The 19,384-nt window shown below is 45.2% G+C and overlaps 1 protein-coding gene across 1 annotated transcript in view; it reads right to left on the reverse strand.

The window, feature by feature from the left end:
* Nucleotides 1–1,683: 1,683 nt before the first annotated feature.
* Nucleotides 1,684–19,384, reverse strand: part of NUDT3 (nudix hydrolase 3) — a 112,060-nt gene continuing 94,359 nt past the window's right edge. The window contains exons 3-5 of the mRNA XM_023624755.2: nt 14,946–14,990; nt 13,693–13,777; nt 1,684–10,056 (exon numbers count right to left, since the gene is read on the reverse strand). Of these exons, the coding sequence (XP_023480523.1) occupies nt 9,878–10,056; nt 13,693–13,777; nt 14,946–14,990 (309 nt within the window). The 3' untranslated portion in view covers nt 1,684–9,877. The remainder of the gene's footprint in view (nt 10,057–13,692; nt 13,778–14,945; nt 14,991–19,384) is intronic.

The raw sequence follows: 19,384 nt of genomic DNA on the forward strand, positions 1-19,384 counted from the left end.
TTCCACACCCCAAATGTGTCCAGACGTGAAACCAGAAAGCAAACAAGTCCATGGTTTATAACACCAGGTTTTCTGGGCATGATTATCAGGTCTCCGGAGAGGATGGAAGCCAGCCTGACTGGGGGATGAGCAGGAACTCTGCCAACTCAATCTGGCTTGGATGGTCAGAGCTGCCACCCAGTGTAACAAAGGGCAAAGGAAGTGCCATGCACATTGTCCCCGGTGCTGGTTTCAGCAATGTCAGAGCTACACTGACGTCCTTTGGGCTAATTTCCCCTCATCACCTGTGCTCAAAGGGTGGGGCGCCTCTTCAGATTTCTCTCTCTTGCCACAAATCCTGCAGGCTATTGGGACACTGGGCTGCAGCAAGATAATACCAGAGTTTGCATCTACCCTCTGAGAATAAAGATCAACACACAGTAAATGTGATGGTGACGGGCCCCCTGTGGAATGGCCCACCACAATCTGACATGGTGAGTGGGGAGTTCTGGAACCCCCGATCCCAATTAGAGGCAGCCATTTGGTGGTTTCCAGACTATATCATTTGCATCAGCATTCATAAGCTCATAGCCTCATTACGCACAGCACACTACATCTGACAAAAGGAAGGATCCTTTGATAGGGAAAGGAGGGGTGATCATCATAAAATGGACAAAGGAGGCCTGCAGAATCACAATTTTAGGGAGAAAGGTTGCTTTGATCAGCTGATAGGGCATGTGCCCTGTGGGAATGAAGTCATCAGGCTATTATTGTTCAGTAACCAACTTTCTGCCTATTTTTGGCTATCTACACTGACAGATGGTGCATTAACCAGGTAACTTGGTTTGACATTTATCATTATATAGACGAGCCAACTGTCATCCAGGCACTTGTGAGTTAGGTCTGTGCGAGTCTCATCCTGGTAGTGACTCCCTGGGTACACTGACCACAAAACTTGGCCAGTGGTGATGCCACCAGAGTCCCGGAGAGGCCGGACTGACTCAATGGAGGGACACGTTTATGTGATTGTGATATGCTGTTTATTCTCGCTTCTATATCCCTCTCTTCATCCCCAGATCCACTCCCTGGGTCTGTATGGCTTCACATACAGTATCACAAGCTTCCAGACCGCTTCTCTCCAACCTCCCTGCTGCCTCCTCGTCGAACACAGCTGATGTTACACAACTGCACTGTTCCAGAATGCTTCACAGGGATGAAGCCAAACTCCTTGGCCTGGCTTTTGTGGTCTTGCATAATTGGGCCTCTATATGCTTTATTTTTCATTACAGGTCAAATGCTCTTCATCTTCAGGCTTGGGGTACACAGCTCACTTAAGGTGGCTCTCTCACTGATGACACTCTGCCTCCGAGTCCTGCACCTACATGTCTTCAGAAAGTGGCTCCAGCCCTTTCTGACTCCTGCTGCCCTGCAGGAAAGCAACTTCTTGCTGTGCTTCCCTGCTGTCTTGATGCGGCTCAAGTGCTGGCAAGAGGGAAAAACACGCTCATTCTCGCTGCCTGCCACGGGCCTCCCCACTTCATTCCTCACTTGAATTCCCAGAACAGCAAATATTCCATGGGGCCACCTGTGACTTCTGGGGCAACTCCCAAGAACCCAGCAGAGTGGGGGTTAGGTCAAAAGAAGACTGATGTGAAAGACTCAAAGAAAACCTCTAGAAAGAAGAGACCAGACACTAAGCAGGGATGTGTGTGAAATACTGGTTTTTATTGGTTGGCACAAGATTACAACCTACAATTCCAATGCCTTTCCCTCCCACACAGCTCACATGGAAGGAAGCTGATTAACACAGAGAAAGGGACAGCACGCTCACAGGTTGAAGCATTTGTTCTTTCACAAAAAGGAGTGGGGTACGGGGGTGGGGAATTTTAGGGGTAGTACCAAAGCTCCATCTAGACTACAGGGAAGGAGTTTGTCTGTCCTCTGTTGCTGGCACCACATAAGGGGACACTTTAGTAAAGAAGGGGAATGATTATGTGTGGTTGGCCTGCTACGAAACAGGGGATGTGGGACTTACATCTGTTGTGCATGTGCCTCATACTCGAATCTGGGGCTGGACCTGGTTCCCCCTTCTTTTCAGCCCTCTTCCACAACTCGACTGTACCCGTGGGAAAGAGAAGCGTGAAGGAAGCCCAAGAACATCCTCCTTGAGAAAAAACAGGAAAACTCAGTTTCCTCCCGCCTTCTCTGGACCAAATTCCATTCCCCTCAGCTCCTAAGAGCACTTTGAAGTCTTCCTTATGAGAGCTATGAAGACAGTGGGGAAGAGGCCAGGCCTAGACGTGGGCAGGTGGCTCCAAGTGGGCAGGAAGGAAAACTTGATTTTCCATGCAATATCAAGCAAGGCTGCTTTGGAAACAAAAAATGGAAAACAAGACCATGCACGGATGGGTTGGAAGCTCCTAAGTCCTGGAGCACAGGATTGAGGGAAAGGGTGCTAGTACTCCAAACCCATTTCATAACCCAGCACCAGGTCCCAAGAAGTGAAAGGACATAAACAATCCCTTCTCCCATACAAGCGCCACTCCTTGGATCCCCCAGTTTTATTGAGCTCCTTCAGCTGGCCAAGCTCTCCAAGGATGTGAGTACTCAGCCCGTTGGTTGTTCTACTTTCTACCCTTCCTACAAATATGAAGCGCACTGCCTAAAGAGGTGACACATAAGCCCTCACTCTGTAGAACGGTCACCAAGGCACTAGGTGACCTAATGATGGGAAGACTAAGTTGTTTGTTTTTCTGAGTGGTCCTAATGGAAAGGGACAGCAGCAGAGTTCTGGGGGGGAACAGAACATCCTTTGAGCCTATGTGATCCCCAGGGGACTGGTCCTGGGCGCGTGGGTCCCTGGCTCCGTCTCAGTTCTGGAGACATTACTAGACTTGACCATTTCACCCTCAGCTAAAATGTATGAGCACTAGGGGGGAGGGATAAAGACTTCTGTCCTTTGGAAAAAGTTAAACTGAATGCATCTTGGCCACTTTGCCTCAATCCAGGGGGTTCCCTGGAATTCCCTGTTGAACTTGGCCAAAGGGAGACTGCATCTGGGCGACACACTTGGGATGGGGAGGAGGCACATCTAGTTTATCTGCTTCACAACTGGAATCGTAGCCGGGATTTTAACCTGCTGTTGATGATGGTGAATGAGTAGAGTGGAGGTGATCATATGAAGAAGCCCTGTAAATAAACCTTACGCTGTTTGGAGACCATATCTTGCAGGTGAGCAGACTGAGCTGGGGCCTCACTACCTCCTCAGAGCCCATCCCCTACCAAGGTCACTGGCTGGGAGAGGAGACAGGGTCCTTGAAATACAGGATGGCCTGGCCAGAGCACATATGAAGATGCTACGGATGGACTTCCACTTCCTTTCTCTGAAAGACTTGAGCAAGCCAGAGACACTTGCTTCACTTTCACAACAGCTCCCAACATCCTCAAATGCTCCTGACTTCCTTAAGCACATGGCAAACTGCTAGCTATCTTTTTCAGACAGACGCACTAACTGAAATTTTACTTATTCTAACTACCAACCTTTTCTTTGATTATAAACCAGTTTGAAGGTTTTCAGACCATGAAACAATAAAAACAGACCTGACATTTACAAAACTGCACCATATACTGTATTTCTTTTACAACAGAGAGGACCAATTATTTTTCTACTAAATGCAACACTATGCTGCGGGGCCCTGGACTCACTCATGCATCTGCGCCCTGAGCAACACAGCTCTGTCCACCCCCAGGTGGAAGTGAAAGGGTGAGGTTCTCAGAGGCCAAACAAAACACCTGAAGCATATTAGATTTTGGAGGGGAGAGTCCCCTTGGAATCTGAGCAAAAACGCTCAGAGTCATGTGGGAAGAGGCTACGGGGCAAGTCTGCGTCTGTGCGCTGTGGCTCAGATGCCTGCTGTTCCCTTCGGAAGCCCTTCATGTTCTCGGGAGAAACCAAGCTGCCTGCTCACTGAGCAAAAGCACTCTGAGTCCTCCCCTCATTTTAACACTTTGGAAGCTCTCCAAGACCCCACTTCAGATCCGCTCCCTGTGCAGGCTCTATGTGGAGCAGACCCATCCTTTCTGGCTCCCAGGTGTCTCAATAATCAGCTTCTACCTTCCCTGGCGTAAGTCCTATCTGTTATGCTGCCGGAATTGAGTAATCAAAACTAGACGTCTTCTTTAGTTCATTTATCAGTGACACATTTTCTCTACAACAAATAGAGGTTAAAGACCCAGGTTTAACCCTGAGCAGCTTCTTTTTCGAGGGGACAATAAAGAAGCGGAGCAGGCTCCAGGGATCTGCTGCTGCTTTAGGTTCACATTTGCATTTCGGCACAAACGCGCTCAGAAAGACAGGCTGTCGTCAGGACTGCTTCCCATAGGGATTTACGGGCAATCTTACCGGCAAAACGCCCTCCTGAAGGTGAGCCACAGCACCCACACTACAGAGAGGGGAGCACCCGCTCCAGGCCCAGCAGCAGGAGTAGGGCATCTTGCTTTTTTCCTAATGAGTTACAAAGACTTAAGGTTTGGATCCAAATGCCTCAAGCCCAGATGAGCAATTTACTGTACTCCTGAGACGTTCTCTGAAGGGACACCCACAGATAACATCCACAAATGGGAAGCAACATAGTAGGTAATTGTTCCAGAACCAGAATTTCTGTTCCCTGACCCAATGACTAATAGAATCTTCACACCTGGCCTGGTTGCGGTGGGGGTGGAAGGCTGGGTAGCACATCAAAATGGTGATGAGCCTGGAAAATGACAATGCTGCTGTTTCTGTCTACTTTAAAGCCTGCCTCCAGGGTTTAAATGCCTTTTTTGGTGTTCTAGTTGCCCCTGTTCGGGGCTAAGAACTAGGAATGTAAACCACAAGAAACCTAGAGTAATTAATTAAACAACTGATTACTAGGGGAACAGAAGCAATGACTCCACCTTTTAGATGTTAATCTTCTTAGTCCAAAAGCACTTTTTTCTTCAGCAGAGTCCCTCCTGGTATGCTGAATTCTGAGTTAACACGGCTCCCTTCGAGCTCCCCTGGCCAGGTGGATAGTCTCATTTTCTAAGACAAGCTCAAGCTTACCAAATCATCACTATAAACAACGCTTTAGGGGAGAGATATGCCTTTTTTCCTTAGAAAGCTGCATATTGCAGAGACGCACAAAATCATGTGACTGCTGGCCTCCGCTCAAGGAGCGTGTCCAAAGCAACACCAAATGGGATTCTTTCTCTTTTTATTTATTAATTTTTAGGGGGACTAGGAGGACAAACTACTTGATTAACCTGAAGATGAGAGGTATCAGTTTCTCAGTTGTCCTGATTAGGCTTCTCACACCCCTGAAACGTTAGCAGCTAATGCAAAAATGTGGTCAAAATGTGAAGCTGCCCTTTGAGAGGCAGGAGTGGAAGGCTGCTGGCCTCCAAAGGAGAGTCTGCCTAAAATCTCTCGGTTCCCAGGACCTGTGGTGACCTCAAGTCAACCTGATGCATGGACAATAGTATCTTTTATGGATTGTAGACAATGCCTCCCAATTTACAATTTACCTGGAAACGCCAATGGCTCACTGATTTAGGAGATACCTAAAGTGGCATGGAAAACACAGCTCTGCTGGACAGTGAGGTCCCCGGCTGCAAGGTTCAGCCCAGAGCGCAGAGGCTATAGCGTGCTTTCCCACCTCCTCCAAGTGAGGCAGGTGTCCTGATGGAGCAAGGTCGAAGCCACTATCGTCGACAGCTTCATGGGAAGCCTCCCACGACCTTGGGGAAAGCGGTTCCACCCCAGCAGGGCTCAGAAGAAATGACGGCCACCTCAACTGGGCAGTGCGGACTGCACAGCCTCCAGCCTGACCTCTTTTAGGGTCTCCAAGAATAAGAACTAGAAGAGCCACTTGCATTGTTTAATCACCATTAAAGAACCTCCTCTCCCCAGTGCTGCTTGAGTGAACTGTCCTGCATGTCTCCTATTTTTTGTAAAGATGTGGATTATTTTCTGAAATGCAGATGGGACCAGGAGGAAGCTATATTATCAATTATAGCTAATCCTCATTTTCTCAAAGCAAAACTTCATCCCCTGTGGAGATTTCTCCAGATATTTCTTCGAATTCTACATCTACTCTCAACTAGGAGAGGCTTAGAGAACACTTCAGAAATATTAAAAATCACACAGTTGTGGTAAAAATCACATTGTGGTTATTAAATCCTTTTCGTGAACTAAAAAAATGTGGCTCAGACTAAGCTGTTTTTTAAAAAGATCAAGTAAGGAGACCAACACAGGCATTAATACAGCACGTGGAAATGACAAACATGTAAAGTACAGCGTGTGAAACGCACAGCCAGGTCCAGCAGAAGACCGATGGCTCCTCTGATTACAGAGGCTGAGAAGGAGCCTCCAGCACACACCGCACCGGAGAAGAGACAGAGGGAGGAGGAGGAGAAGAACGGTTCTGAGGGGAACTTTTTTTCTTCTAAAAACAAAAGGTGACTTTTTTTCTTCTAAGCAATTCTAAGAGACTTTACATGGGCTGACTCCTAACATCAACACAGAAAACACTCCTTCACCATGAAGGAACTTGACTATGTGGCAACACGTTTACAAAAATGCTGCAAAACACTCCCAGAGGGCGGTGACCCGCCCTGCTCCCCAGAGGCTGCGAGAAGCAAGGCCTCAAGCGCCTCGCTGTTCCACACGCTGCACCACGCAATGCAGAGGGCGGAAATCCTGCAGCGAAGCCACCTCTAGGCCTTCCGAGACCTCAGAGGGAGTGACACTCCCACTCTCTGATCCCTCCAGATGGCCCCAGCTCAGACTCAGCAGCGAGGGAGCCCTCTCCATGCAGGGCAGATGGGGCAGCAGACACTTGTAAAAACAGCACAGTCAATTCACTGACTTTTCCATCCTGTTATGTTTGCTATGAGAAAAACCAAGACTCCTGTTCACGGGCTGCACTGTTCTGGAAGGATACAAAAAATCTAACACGGCTGACTCCTGGTAGCCCTTCTCTCTCTGTCTTACATACATACACGCACACACACACACACAGAAAAAGTTCTGGTCCAAAAAGATGGCATAACCTCACTGGTATTTGCCCAACGGCTGCATTTAAACAACCATTTAAAATTCAGTTTGCAAACTAAAAACAAATTTTAATTTAAAAAATCCATTGCCGTCTTTCTCTATCCTGAGTATGGCAGACTCCGATGGATGCTCCAGTAATAACCAGAATCTAGGATGTGCAAATTCACTGTGAGCACAAGACTTTCTATCTGCCCTGACCCCCAGGAAGCTGTTTCTGTGAAGCCTGAAAAAGGTGAGTACTTGCAGCATCCATGGCAAATCAGTGTCAATGCAATATGCTGCAAGTAGGGTGATTTTTGTGCTTTCTTTTGCTTCTCCTTGCTTTCTCTGAGGAGATATAAAGTAACTGCAACTAAGTAACCTATCACAGAAGGGCTGTGCCTACACATCAGTCAGGACGCCTGTGGTGCGTATGGTGCCAGGGAGGGAAAAACACCAGTCTTGCTCATCAGAATCCCAGTGCGACAGAAAGCAGCACCAGTCTCAACAATGCTGGTGCTGGACAAAGCCTCCTTTTATCAGTGAGGAAAGCATCAGCACGGGCTCTCCAGTTAACTACATTAATAGGATCCCTTCATGTCACTGAAAAAGACTTCTTGGCACAGTTCACTTTCCTGACCCAAAGACGCCAACAACAATCCCAACTGGACTTTGCAGGGTAGTGTACTGTTACACCAGCCCACTAAAAACATCTTCAGATCATTAAAAAAATGCACAAATTACCATTAACACTAAAGTTCCTTTTTTAGGAGTACTGATTGCTTTCCTGCAAAGCACTTTCAACCTGTATCATAAAAGTAGAATTTATTTGGAAGAATATGTTTTTAGGATTCCACTCAGTGCTTAGTTGAATTTATTTTATTTTCTCCTTTTTTTATTCCAACAGAACCTTAAAATGCTCTAAATCAGGCGACAAGCAGCAGTATGTTCATTGTTAAGTAGGACATATGAAGAGTGAGTTGGCATTTATGCTCAAGTCCCATGGTGCTGTCTCCATCCATCGGGACCCTTCCTTGGGGAAAGAATTCCTTTCCCAGAGGTAGGACGGTATCCTAAGGAAACTGCCAGCACTGCTTTTTGGTTCTGCATTTCAAGACTGGGAGAGAGGATGCAAACCAAGAGAAGCTAGCAAGACTTAAGGTTCACCAACTGACGTCCCTAAAGACGCAGAACACTGAATCCTACGGGCCCACTAGATACATACATTTCTTGTAGTGGGAGGGAAGAGCAAAAGCTTTCAAAGTTTGAATATTTATTAGAATTTTTAAATAAAGAGAACTACGAATCTAATTTCACATCTTGGCTAGGTTTGACAAAGGAGATGCCACTAAGAGCATAGCAACAAACTCCTGTCCCAAGCCAGGGATTGATCAGTGTCCCCCCTCCCAGTCCCATCCTTTGATCTCAAGACCCTTTGCTGCTTACTTCCAAACTGAACAACACAATTGGTAAATGAAGCCAGCATGAAACCTGTTATCAAAAACCAAAACACAGCTTGCAGGGAGCCAATGCATTATGTAGCTGTTCTGGGAAATATTACGCCTTCTCCCACACCACTTCTCAGCAGAAGATGGACCTTTCACATCCCAGTGGGAGACAAATTTAATATTTTCCGGCATGCTCCACGGTGCAATTACAAGTGCTGTAATGTTACAAAGACAAGCAAACACCTGAATCTTCCTCCTGTGTACTTTTCAGAAACTTACACATGGTTACCCATCATGGGGACAGGATTGTACAGCTGCACTTGCCAAGTACATTGGATGCTTCAGAGCACAAGGACAATATCCAGTTCAGCACGGTGTAAGGCATGTATGCACAAGGAGAGAGGCTGCTGTCGGCGTTAAGTATAGCATTATGGAAAAAAATCCAAACCAGCAGGATAGAAACAGTGCTCGATGCTCCAGTTTTTTAGACAGCAATCCCAAGAATCCAGTTCAACCTCCTATTGTCGACATGTAGGGAGGAATTCAATTTCTATCATTGTTTCTCCGGATCTGAGTTGCGGCCATTTGTTCCTGGCTTGGTAATAAAAAAGAACACAGGTATCTTTCTTGGCATGGAAACACAGCCATGACAAGGGAAGGCCATGAGTCCTGGGAGCACTGTGAAGGCAGCTAGACTCTTCCCGTACTCTACGGAACTACAGTTAATGACTCGGGAGAAGAGAGGGGACAGGGACACTTACCTAGCCACTAGCATCACAAACAAAAAGCAATTACAAGGCTCTCCATTTCAGAAACACCCCAAATTTAAACAACAAAACAAAACCTTGAAAAATTAAAAGTTAAATTCCTCTTCTAAAAGTCACTTATTTGCATATTATATGCCCAGTATATAATGTGTAGATAAATGCATCCTGCAGCGGAAGTGACCAACCTACTGAACTCAACAGCACATTGTAGGACAAATTCTTGAAAGGTTTCATCTCATATTGGTATCTTTTAATTAAAAAAAATTAAAAATCAAAGAAAAATGACTGGCCAGGGCTGGGATGAGACAAACAGGAACACTCCAGAATCCCAGGCAGAGGGAAGGCTCTTTGCATCTCTTTAGAGAACTGGAGGGATGTGAAAACGGAGGGACAGATCATGCACAGAAGGTCTTACAAATTACAGCCCAACCCCCACCCCCTTAATAAAAAGAAGAAAAAGCCCCATCACGTAACACCAAACAGCAACATTATCAGTAACCCTTTCTCTGCCACCCGCCATGCCTTGTCTGAAAGAGGAGGCCCGTGAGGAGAGGTGAGAAGAGCGAGGGGAGAGGGAGGGTCTCTGTTCAGTCAGTCTCCGACCTCCGTCTCTTACAGGACGTCCGCAGTCATCTGATGCCCGGCATGGAGCTCTGAGCAGACACCGCGTACGCGGGGGCCACGACCGGGGTGCCGTTGTTGGCCGAGTAGCCTTGCCTCAACGTTTCGAAATACGAGGCCTGCACGGGTTTGTGATACCGCAGCACCTGGATGGCGTCTTCTATCTTAAACCATTCCCTCTTCCTGCCTGTGGAGGCAGAGAGGAAAAGAAATTAGGACAAAGAGAAGCAACGAAAGGCTTCTCACCTTATAACTTTCAAGAAAACGTACAAGAAAACATGAAAGCAATGGTTATCAACATTTTAAAAACCTGTTATAAATATATTTTTCCTTATTTTCTTCTCTTACAAGAGTAATGCAAGCACACTTTATATGCTTAAATACTACACAAATGCCTAGTGCAGAAAATAGATAAGAAATCTGAAAACCGAAGAGCTTATCATAACTGTGTGAGACCTGCCTCTGTCAAGAGAGAACCATTGCTAGCAGCATCCCCTTGCACCCCGGGCTCCGGGCCTTCCTCGGCTTGAGCGAGCACCTGAAGCCCGGCCAGCACCCCCATCTCCTGCAGAAATCAACATGAGCTCCAGCTCCCAGAGTCACCAGGAGAGCTGACTTGTAATCATTTATTTATTTAAAAGAATTTTTATAAGAGTTGTATATCTACATAATAGAAAATATTTTTTTAAAAAGAGGAAGAAAAAATAATCTCAACACAATCATTATTATCTTTTCAGTCTATTTGCTTAATTTTTTTCAAATGCATGTTTTTAAATCCTGTGTTACTTCTTCTCTTATAAAAAATAAAAGATCACTGCTTAAAATTGGGAAAACAGAGGAAAGTATAAAGAATACAATAATTACCCATCATCTTATCAAACAGAAATGACCATCCTAAACATCTTGGCGCATTTGCTTTTCTTTCATCATATTTGAAAAAGACACTGTATTTGAACAACTATGAATGGGATCATGCTTTAAGGTGCTCCAAATCCTGAGAGGCTCTGACAGTGTTGTGGTTAGGAATATGGATGCTGAAGCTAATACGCTGGGCTCCAATTACATCACTAGTTTTAATGAGCTGTGCAGCTTTGGGTAGGTTACTGAACCTCTCTGTGCCCTACTTTCCTCATTTATAAAACAGAGAAAATAAATAGTGCCTACTCACAAGTCTGGTGTGAAGATTAATATGTATTAGAACAACACCTGGCACATAGTATGTGCTATAAAAGTTTGCTTTTTAAATTATTACTATTACAGTTATTGCTTCTTTTTTTACTTCACACTGTTAAGCATTCTTCTGTTATAAAAAATACGACATTTAATGGCTGCATTACATCATGACATCTAGCATGGAGGTAGTGTCATTCATTTAACCATTTCCCTGTCACTCAATACTCTGTGAAATTTTAGTTATTATAAATAATGCTACAATTTAAAAAACCCTTTATCTCTGTTTTTTTGTTTTTTGTTTTTTTAATCCCCAGGGAAAGATCCCTAGAACTGAGATTATAAGAATAAAACATTAGGGGCTGGCCCTGTGGCCGAGTGGTTAAGTTCGCGTGCTCTGCTGCAGGTGGCCCAGTGTTTCGTCGGTTCGAATCCTGGGCGCGGACATGGCACTGCTCATCAAACCACGCTGAGGCAGCATCCCACATGCCCCAACTAGAAGGACCCACAACAAAGAATATACAACTGTGTACCGGGGGGCTTTGGGGAGAAAAAGGAAAAAAACATAAAAATAAAAAAAAAAAGAATAAAACATTTGAATTCTAAAGGGCTCGTGGTATACGTTGCCACACTGCTTTCCAGAAAGGCCAGGCCAACCCCCAGTCCTGCCTGTGTCGCAGTGTCAGTGTCACCACACCCTGCCAGCACCGTGACTTTTATCACTGCCAATTCTTTAGGTGAGAACCAGTACCTCATTTTTGTTTTCATTTCAAACTCCTATTTTAATGTAGCTCTAATTAGAGTATATATAATTCTACACCCTGCTTTTTTCACTCACCAACACTGTATCATAAGCACTTTCCCATGACATAGAGTTTTCCTAAGTGTGTGTTTCAGAGCTGTCTAACATTCCATCAGACCAATGCACCTTACATCACTCAACATTCACGGAGTTGTACATTTAAGACCCAATTTTTTCATCTGAAAAGGGTACGTCTGAAAGATGGCTCATAGGCTGATTCTCCATATTTTAGACCATTTCATTCGGGTCAATTCTCAGAAGTGGGAGGACAAGATGAAAGGCTTGTTTGGACATTAGTAGAGCAAAGGTACCTTAAAAATTAACATCACAGTGTGTGACTCCCGCCCGATAGTGCTGAGGACAGGGCCACGCCACACTCATCTGTCTCCTCTTGAGGCCCCAGCACTGGCTGTCAAGGAGCCTATTTTTTTTTAAATTTTTTTCCTTCTTCTCCCCAAAGCCCCCTGGTACATAGTTGTATATTCTTAGTTGTGGGTCCTTCTAGTTGTGGCATGTGGGATGCCGCCTCAGCGTGGCCTGATGAGTGGTGCCATGTCCGCACCCAGGACTCGAACCGACGAAACCCTGGGCCGCCTGCAGCGGAGCGCGCGAACTTAACCTATCGGCCACGGGGCCAGCCCCCCTGCAGCCTATTTTTAATGAACCCCACTGAACCTATTTACTTAAGCATGTTGCATTCTCACCAGACACAAAGCCATTCAAAGTTGAAGGGCTATGGAAATACTCAGATCAGCAGTGTGAGGCGCATGGTGGTGAAGCACATACTAACAAAGGGAAAGGTTTTGGCAGGTCAACTTTATCCGTTTGCCAATTTATAACAAATTAAATGAATATTACACTTTTATAGAATATACCTTCCTTCAGAGGTAAAAAATTAAACCATGAACCAACCATTAAATTACCTCAGTCCTTAATTCAAAAGACATATACATAATAGCGATCTGAGAGGTTCCTGAGGAGAAAGCTGGGTGTGCATGAAGGGAAACAGGGATAAAACTGGAGACCACTCCCCCTCCCTCCATCTCCTCCCCCACCAAACCAACAGTTTTCTCCAACAATCTAAGTGTCCCAGGGAACAACCAAGGTCCTGTTCTCTCCCTGGGGTTCCCGGGGCCATCCGTTTGGACCCAGAGACCGAGTATACATCAAGGTCTTCAGAAGGAAAACACACGCTGTCACCTCGCTGGGCAGGACCTTATGAAGTCCTACTAACCAACTACACTGCCACCAAAATAAAGATCGGCGGGCCTGGCACTGTGGAGGCCTTGCTCAGTATCTGCTGAGAAGGACTCACTTTGATTGTAAAAACAACATTTTTGCAGGCCATGTTTCTATTTGTTGACCACAAACCCATCTTCAGCTCCTTTTTTGTTTTTTAAAGATTGGCACCTGAGCTAACAACCGTTGCCAATCTTCTTCCTCTTCTTTTTTTTCTCCTTTCTGCTTTTTCTCCCCAAATCCCCCAGTACATAGTTATATATTTTAGCTGAGGGTCCTTCTAGTTGTGGCATGTGGGATGCCACCTCAACGTGGCCTGACAAGCGGTGCCATGTCCACACCCAGGATCCAAACCAGTGAAACCCTGGGCCGCCACAGCAGAGCGCATGCACTTAACCACTTGGCCATGGGGCCGGCCCCTCAGCTCCCTTTTAAACATTTCAAAATACTAACTTTCACAAGTTCAAAAATGAACATGCTTGTTCTATTAAACATATCTTTCCATTATTTCTTCTCTTCCTCAGGCTCTTGCCTCTGGCTCTGGGTAATGACCTGTGGTGTGGCAAGAGCTGGCTGTGAGGAGCTCTGGGAGGCTATCTGGACACAACTTACCAATGTTAACCGAGTCTTCCCAGTCTTCCAGCACTTCCGTGACAATGAGCACGTAGACATACGTTCTGTGCTTCCTCTCCTGGTTCTGAAGGGCAAAGAGAGGACAGAGGAAGAGGTTTTCCTTAGAGAGCTGAGAGGACTTAAATGAAACACACTCTTCTGTGTATGTCCAGAGAGCTCAGACACAGGATTCCTTTTCTCTTATCATCCTAAAATCATACACAGAATAGGGCCAAATGGCCTATTTAAAACACGTCACACTTGAACTTGAGGGTGCACTCTTTGGCTAGGCTTCTAAAGCCAAGGCTTTCACTCTCTTTTTCCTTCCCCTTGCCCTAAGTGCAACTTCACAGGCATACTGAGAGGCAGGTTCGTGACCTCTCGAGAAAATGGAACCAAGTATTTAACTAGCTAGAACACCAGCAAGAGAAGAGACTGTGGATGGGTGGGAGCCCCATCAGCGCAAGCAGCTGACTACCTCACACACCTCCCCTTTTCCCTGACCCTGCTCATCTCTATGCCCCGATTCCTCACTTCCTTCCACCTTCCTCCAAATCTCTACCCCAGCCTATTTCCCTGTTTCTCCTTCCTTTGCTACAGCTACTCATCTTCTATTTTTCCTCTGTCTTCTCTACACTTATCTACACAACCCCCGCCCCACCTCTAGGGAGGAGAGGAAGAGCAGTAGGATGAGATAAACAATACTTACAAATAATTCTAGTTGTTTGGAGGAGACTATGGGATTAAAAAAGAAAGCATGCTATTCTCTGCTGGTGCTGCTTTGTTTTGGAAACTCAGTGAAACAAAGGTGGCATTTTCCCTAGATTAAGACTGCAATGGACTGAATGTTTATGGCCTGCCCCCAAACTCATATGTTGAAACTCTAACCCCAGTAATAACACCAGCAGGTGGGGCCTTTGGGAGGTGATTAGGTCATGAGGGCAGACCCTCATGAATGGGATTAGTGCCCTTCTAAAAGAGACCCTGGAGGGCAACCTTCCCTCTTCTGCCGCATGCGAACAGAGAGAGAACAGTTCTCTACAAACCAGGAAGCAGGTCTCCCCAGATACTGAATCTGCGGGCACCTTGCTCTTGGACCTCCTAGTCTCTAGAAGCGTGAGAAATCAGTTTCTATTGTTTATAAGCCACCCAGTATATGACATTTTGTTATATCGGCCTAAATAGACTAAGACGAATACATAAGAGGTTATAAACATGATATCAACTGCACCAAAGATTTTTTAAAGACTTACCTCAAAAATTCCAACTAATCTTCCCAATGTCCCTTTTACTCCAGCCTGAAAAGTGAAAAAGGAAAATTAACACATTGATATTGTTTATATTGCTGGTCTCATTCTGAATCTTCTTGAGCAGTTCGTAAAATAGAAATAAAACCAAGAGGACAGAGCTCAGGTGGACTCCTGGTCTGTGGCAGTCATGCCAGCGTTTCCTGTGTCGTCACAGACGGACAGCAGCAGGGTACGCTCTAGGGAGGGGCATCCCTCTCAGCCCCTCCCAGTCTCTCTCCCCACTGCAAAGCTGGCCAAACAGAGCAAGATAACCAAGACCACACGGAAGATGTTTTGAGGTATTAATTACTTCATTTATTCATTCATTCAACAAACACATCAAATGCCTAATATGAGCCAGATAACAGTGCAGATGACAGAGGTATAGTGACGAATAGGCTAGAACACAAGGTCCATGAGAGCCAGGCCAGACCCTCATCTGACTTGTTCTTGGCTGTCTGTACACAGTATGCCCAGCACAAAGCTCTGGACCCTGTAAGAGCTCAGGAATATATAAAGCAACAAAAACATAAACCTGGCAATTCTGCTGGTGACAAGAATTATGACAGAAATGCACAGAGCAATGAGATCGGCAGAGAGTGATGGGAAGGGGGGCAACTTCCTACAGTGGTTGGCCCCTTGGTATTTTTTTAGATCTATGACATTCTGATGCGTTATATGTGAATTTTTCAGTCTATTCCAATTTACTAATTTTCTTTTCAATTGTATCTGGGCTAGAGTTATCCCATCTCTGGTCCATTTTTTTATTTGATATTTTTCATTTCTTTACATGGCTAGCAGTTTCCATCATGTACACCTTTGTTTTCATGAAATTTTCTTCTCTTAAAATAGAAGTTATTCCTTTATTTAGTTGTGAACATCCTGAACATATTTCAGTTCTTTGTCAGGACATGCTATAAAATTCACTTCATCTGAAGTCAAGTCCTATTCCAGTCGGTGAAGGGCTCAGCTGTGAGGCTGCTTTCACCTGGCTCTACAGAGCCAGGTCTCACAGTGATAGCTCAGGGCTCCCGCTCCAAGGTAATGTGGGGAGCACTACAGGCAGAGCCATGGAATCAGAGGGTGGCTTGGCTCCATCCTCTCTTATGCTCTGCATCTGTGTCCTCTCCCTTCGTAGGCCCATATCTTTCTAAAGTCTCAGCTGCTGGTGTCCTTTCCACTGGTCACCTGGGCTCCCCCTTACTCCAAGGGATCCAGCCACCGGCCGCCCGACCAGGCAGGCTGCAGCTTTCCCACGCTCTTCTGCAATTCTGCTGCTTCTGATCTGTGGAGGCATCCACCTTGCTTTTAAGCCAGGCTATGTCTTTTTAGCTTTTGCTTTTTATATTTTATATCCGTCTCTGCTAGGAGCAAAGTGGGTGAGAGGTGAGGGAAAGATTTCCCTGGAAATGCCTAGGGAATGTAGTACCCTGTTTTCTATTACTACTGCTATGTTATTTGTATGATAAATTAAAAATTAAGGCAAAAATACTTTCTAAACACAGTGGGTGCCCAATAAGTTTGTACAAACAAAAATTTTAAATAAGCACTCTAAAAGTTCGTAACAGATATTTAATAATAGAAACAACAGAAGCCAATTTAAAGGCCTCGACTCCTGGGTGAGCTATATTTTGAAATTAATTTCTGCTAATTATCTGCCCAGGAATTCTTTTCCTTTCTCTTCCCAACATGCCTGTTTCTTTGCCCATCCATTCTTTTCCCCACGTGGCTTTTGGTCTACTTGAATGGAAATGTCTACCTTTTCTTCTTTAAATTGCTTTTCTACATTTTAGAAATAACTGTACTCCACAGCCAGCTAAGACTAGATCGACTGTACCTCATGAATTACGCAATGAAACTGCCTGAACAAGTGGGACGAGCTGGCAGGCCAGTCCGGGCTGGAAAGCCAACTCTGTACTCTGGATCCCAGACAGCCCCAAAAGGCTCAGATCAACTCCTGAGATGTGTCACCTGTGTTCCTGCCACAGGTCTCCACTGACAGGGCCTGGGAGTAAAGCTGTTGGGCTTAGGGGGAGCGGGGGCCCAGCGGGGAAGAAGGAAAGATTCCTAGAGGTTCACAGAGGCCATCATTCAGTCATATTTCTCTTCTGCAAAGTGGAGAAAGAGTTCTCTTTAGCAGTTACTGTCCAGTTTATTTAATTTTCTTAAAGAAATCAAATGTTAAGAAAAGGAAACGATCTCCAAATTTTAAAGGCATAAACCAACTTAATCTTATGACAACTCAATATATTTAAAACTTTTGTTTAATTATAATAATTTCTGCATTCAACAGCAACATATATATCTATGATCTACTCTGTATCAGAGGCAACTGGGAAAAATATAAAAGCATCTTCCTCTAAGAAACAGATGCATTCTTACAATGTCTCATGTAAATCAAACAATGCTGCCATCTGTACGCTGAAATTTCAGCGACGTTTATTTTCTCTTCTAATTAATCTTCAAGTTGTAAACACTAGTAAGTTTTATTTGTCCCTCAGTGCTTCTTTCAAGTTTTATACTAACACTTAGGGGATCTATTAGACCAACGACTCTACGGTACAAAGACAAAGAAGTACTCCTCTGTTTACCAGTTTTAACCGGGACTTGGCAGTCTTCTTGGAGCAGGCGCCGCTCTAGTGAGGACGGCGGCTGCAGCTCCTCCAGGCCGCAGATACAGAGAAAGATTCCTCCCAGGCAAGAGCCCTCCAAGACAGAGTGAACAGTTTACTTTTTCACAGTTTTCCACAGTCCAACTTTCATCTCCTTGCTCTCTCTCAAACGCTGCCACAGGCAACTGAAGAGTTATTTTTATCTCTCACATGATTCTGGCACACAGGTCAGGGTAGGTGTCAGGGTCACAGCTGACAGACACTTGGCTCAGACATTTGGGGATAAGATTTGATTCCAGATACATGTAAGTTTGGTCCAGTCAGGGTGCTGGTATGGATCTGTTTTTCTCAAAATCATTATGAAAGCAGCTACAATTTCAATCTACATGTCAAAAGCCCCAAATCCAGAGAGGGAGTCTTTATTTAAAAGCCTATCTTAGCTAGTAGTAAGAATTGCAAATAAAGTATCTGCTGCCCTTCATTATTCAACCATACGCAGGTGAACACTTCCTCGCACTTCAAAGTATGTAACACCAATTCTACTTAAGGTCTAGCTAACAAAAATAACCTCAGCCATTGCCTACTTTTTAAAAAGAAAGAGCACAAACGTCTTTTTTCCTTTTGGGGTATTGTACTGAGATTGGAACTATTTATCTGGAAAGGGCTGGCCCAATCAGGGAGACCGTGCTGATCGCATCTCTCCTCTGGCAGTTTCTCCGAGTGTGCATGCAAGGCTTAGGCAGAGGCACTAACGTGAAGGGGCCTTTGAGCCTGCCCCTAAAACGGTCTCCCATCACAAAGAACCCCGGCTTTACTGTCTAGTTCTGACACCAACTTTTCACTCTAAGGTAGACATTTTGGCAGACGTCGACGGCTGTCTAGCCTACAGGCTTTCCCCCTTCCTCCTTGCTGCCAGTAAGACTCAGATTCTGTCCAGGTGACAGCTATGGCACACGGAGTCCCACAGGGACTCTGCACCCCTCTGCAGGGATGGGTTCAGGGCTGCTGTGTGTGACCCAGTTCTGGGTCAATGGCTTCTGAGAGGATGTCTCTCACGGGCTTCTGGGGAAGATCTCCCACCATGATAAAAAGAGCTACACAAAAAGAAACCCCACACCTCCTTGCTTGGGACCTGAAACTTAGGGCTGCTACAGTCATCTTGTGATCCTAAGGGGAAGGCCAAGAAAACCAACGAGAAGCTGAATCAAAGTCTGACACTGCTGAGCTGCTGAAGCAACATGGTCGTGGCCAAGCTCTGGACTCGAGAAAAATCACAGGTGCCGTTGAAGCCACTTTTACTCAGGTATTCTGGTACTTGTATCTAAAAGCTCCCTGGTACTTCCCTTGATTTAAAAGGCAGCTCTCTGAGGAAGACTGAGTATCCCCAAACAAAACTTCTAAACAGTCAAGAGAGCTGTAGCACCAAAGCTTCCTCTACGAAGGCAGTAAGCCCAGACCCAAAGGAGCTCAGCAGAGCAACTCTGAGTGTCTGTACGAGGAACCCAAACAAACATCTGTGGTCTTCAATGCACGTGACTTCCTGGCACCCGCCAAACTCAGCAATTACAGAAGGAAAGAATCACAGTGAAAAGACAGACGGAAGTGGATGGGAAGCCAGCGTAAGTCCAGTGAAATCCCATCCCAGGGTTTTTTGTTTTGTTTTTTAAATGGAACATTTCAAACAACAAAAAAATAAAGAAATAATAAACATTTAGGTCGCCACTAGCCAGCTCTGTCAAATTGTAATGTACAATTTTGTCTTTTTTTAAAGAAGTAAAACTACTGGTGTAA

The sequence above is a fragment of the Equus caballus genome, chromosome 20, assembly GCF_041296265.1.
Source record: "Equus caballus isolate H_3958 breed thoroughbred chromosome 20, TB-T2T, whole genome shotgun sequence".
NCBI lineage: Eukaryota > Metazoa > Chordata > Mammalia > Perissodactyla > Equidae > Equus > Equus caballus.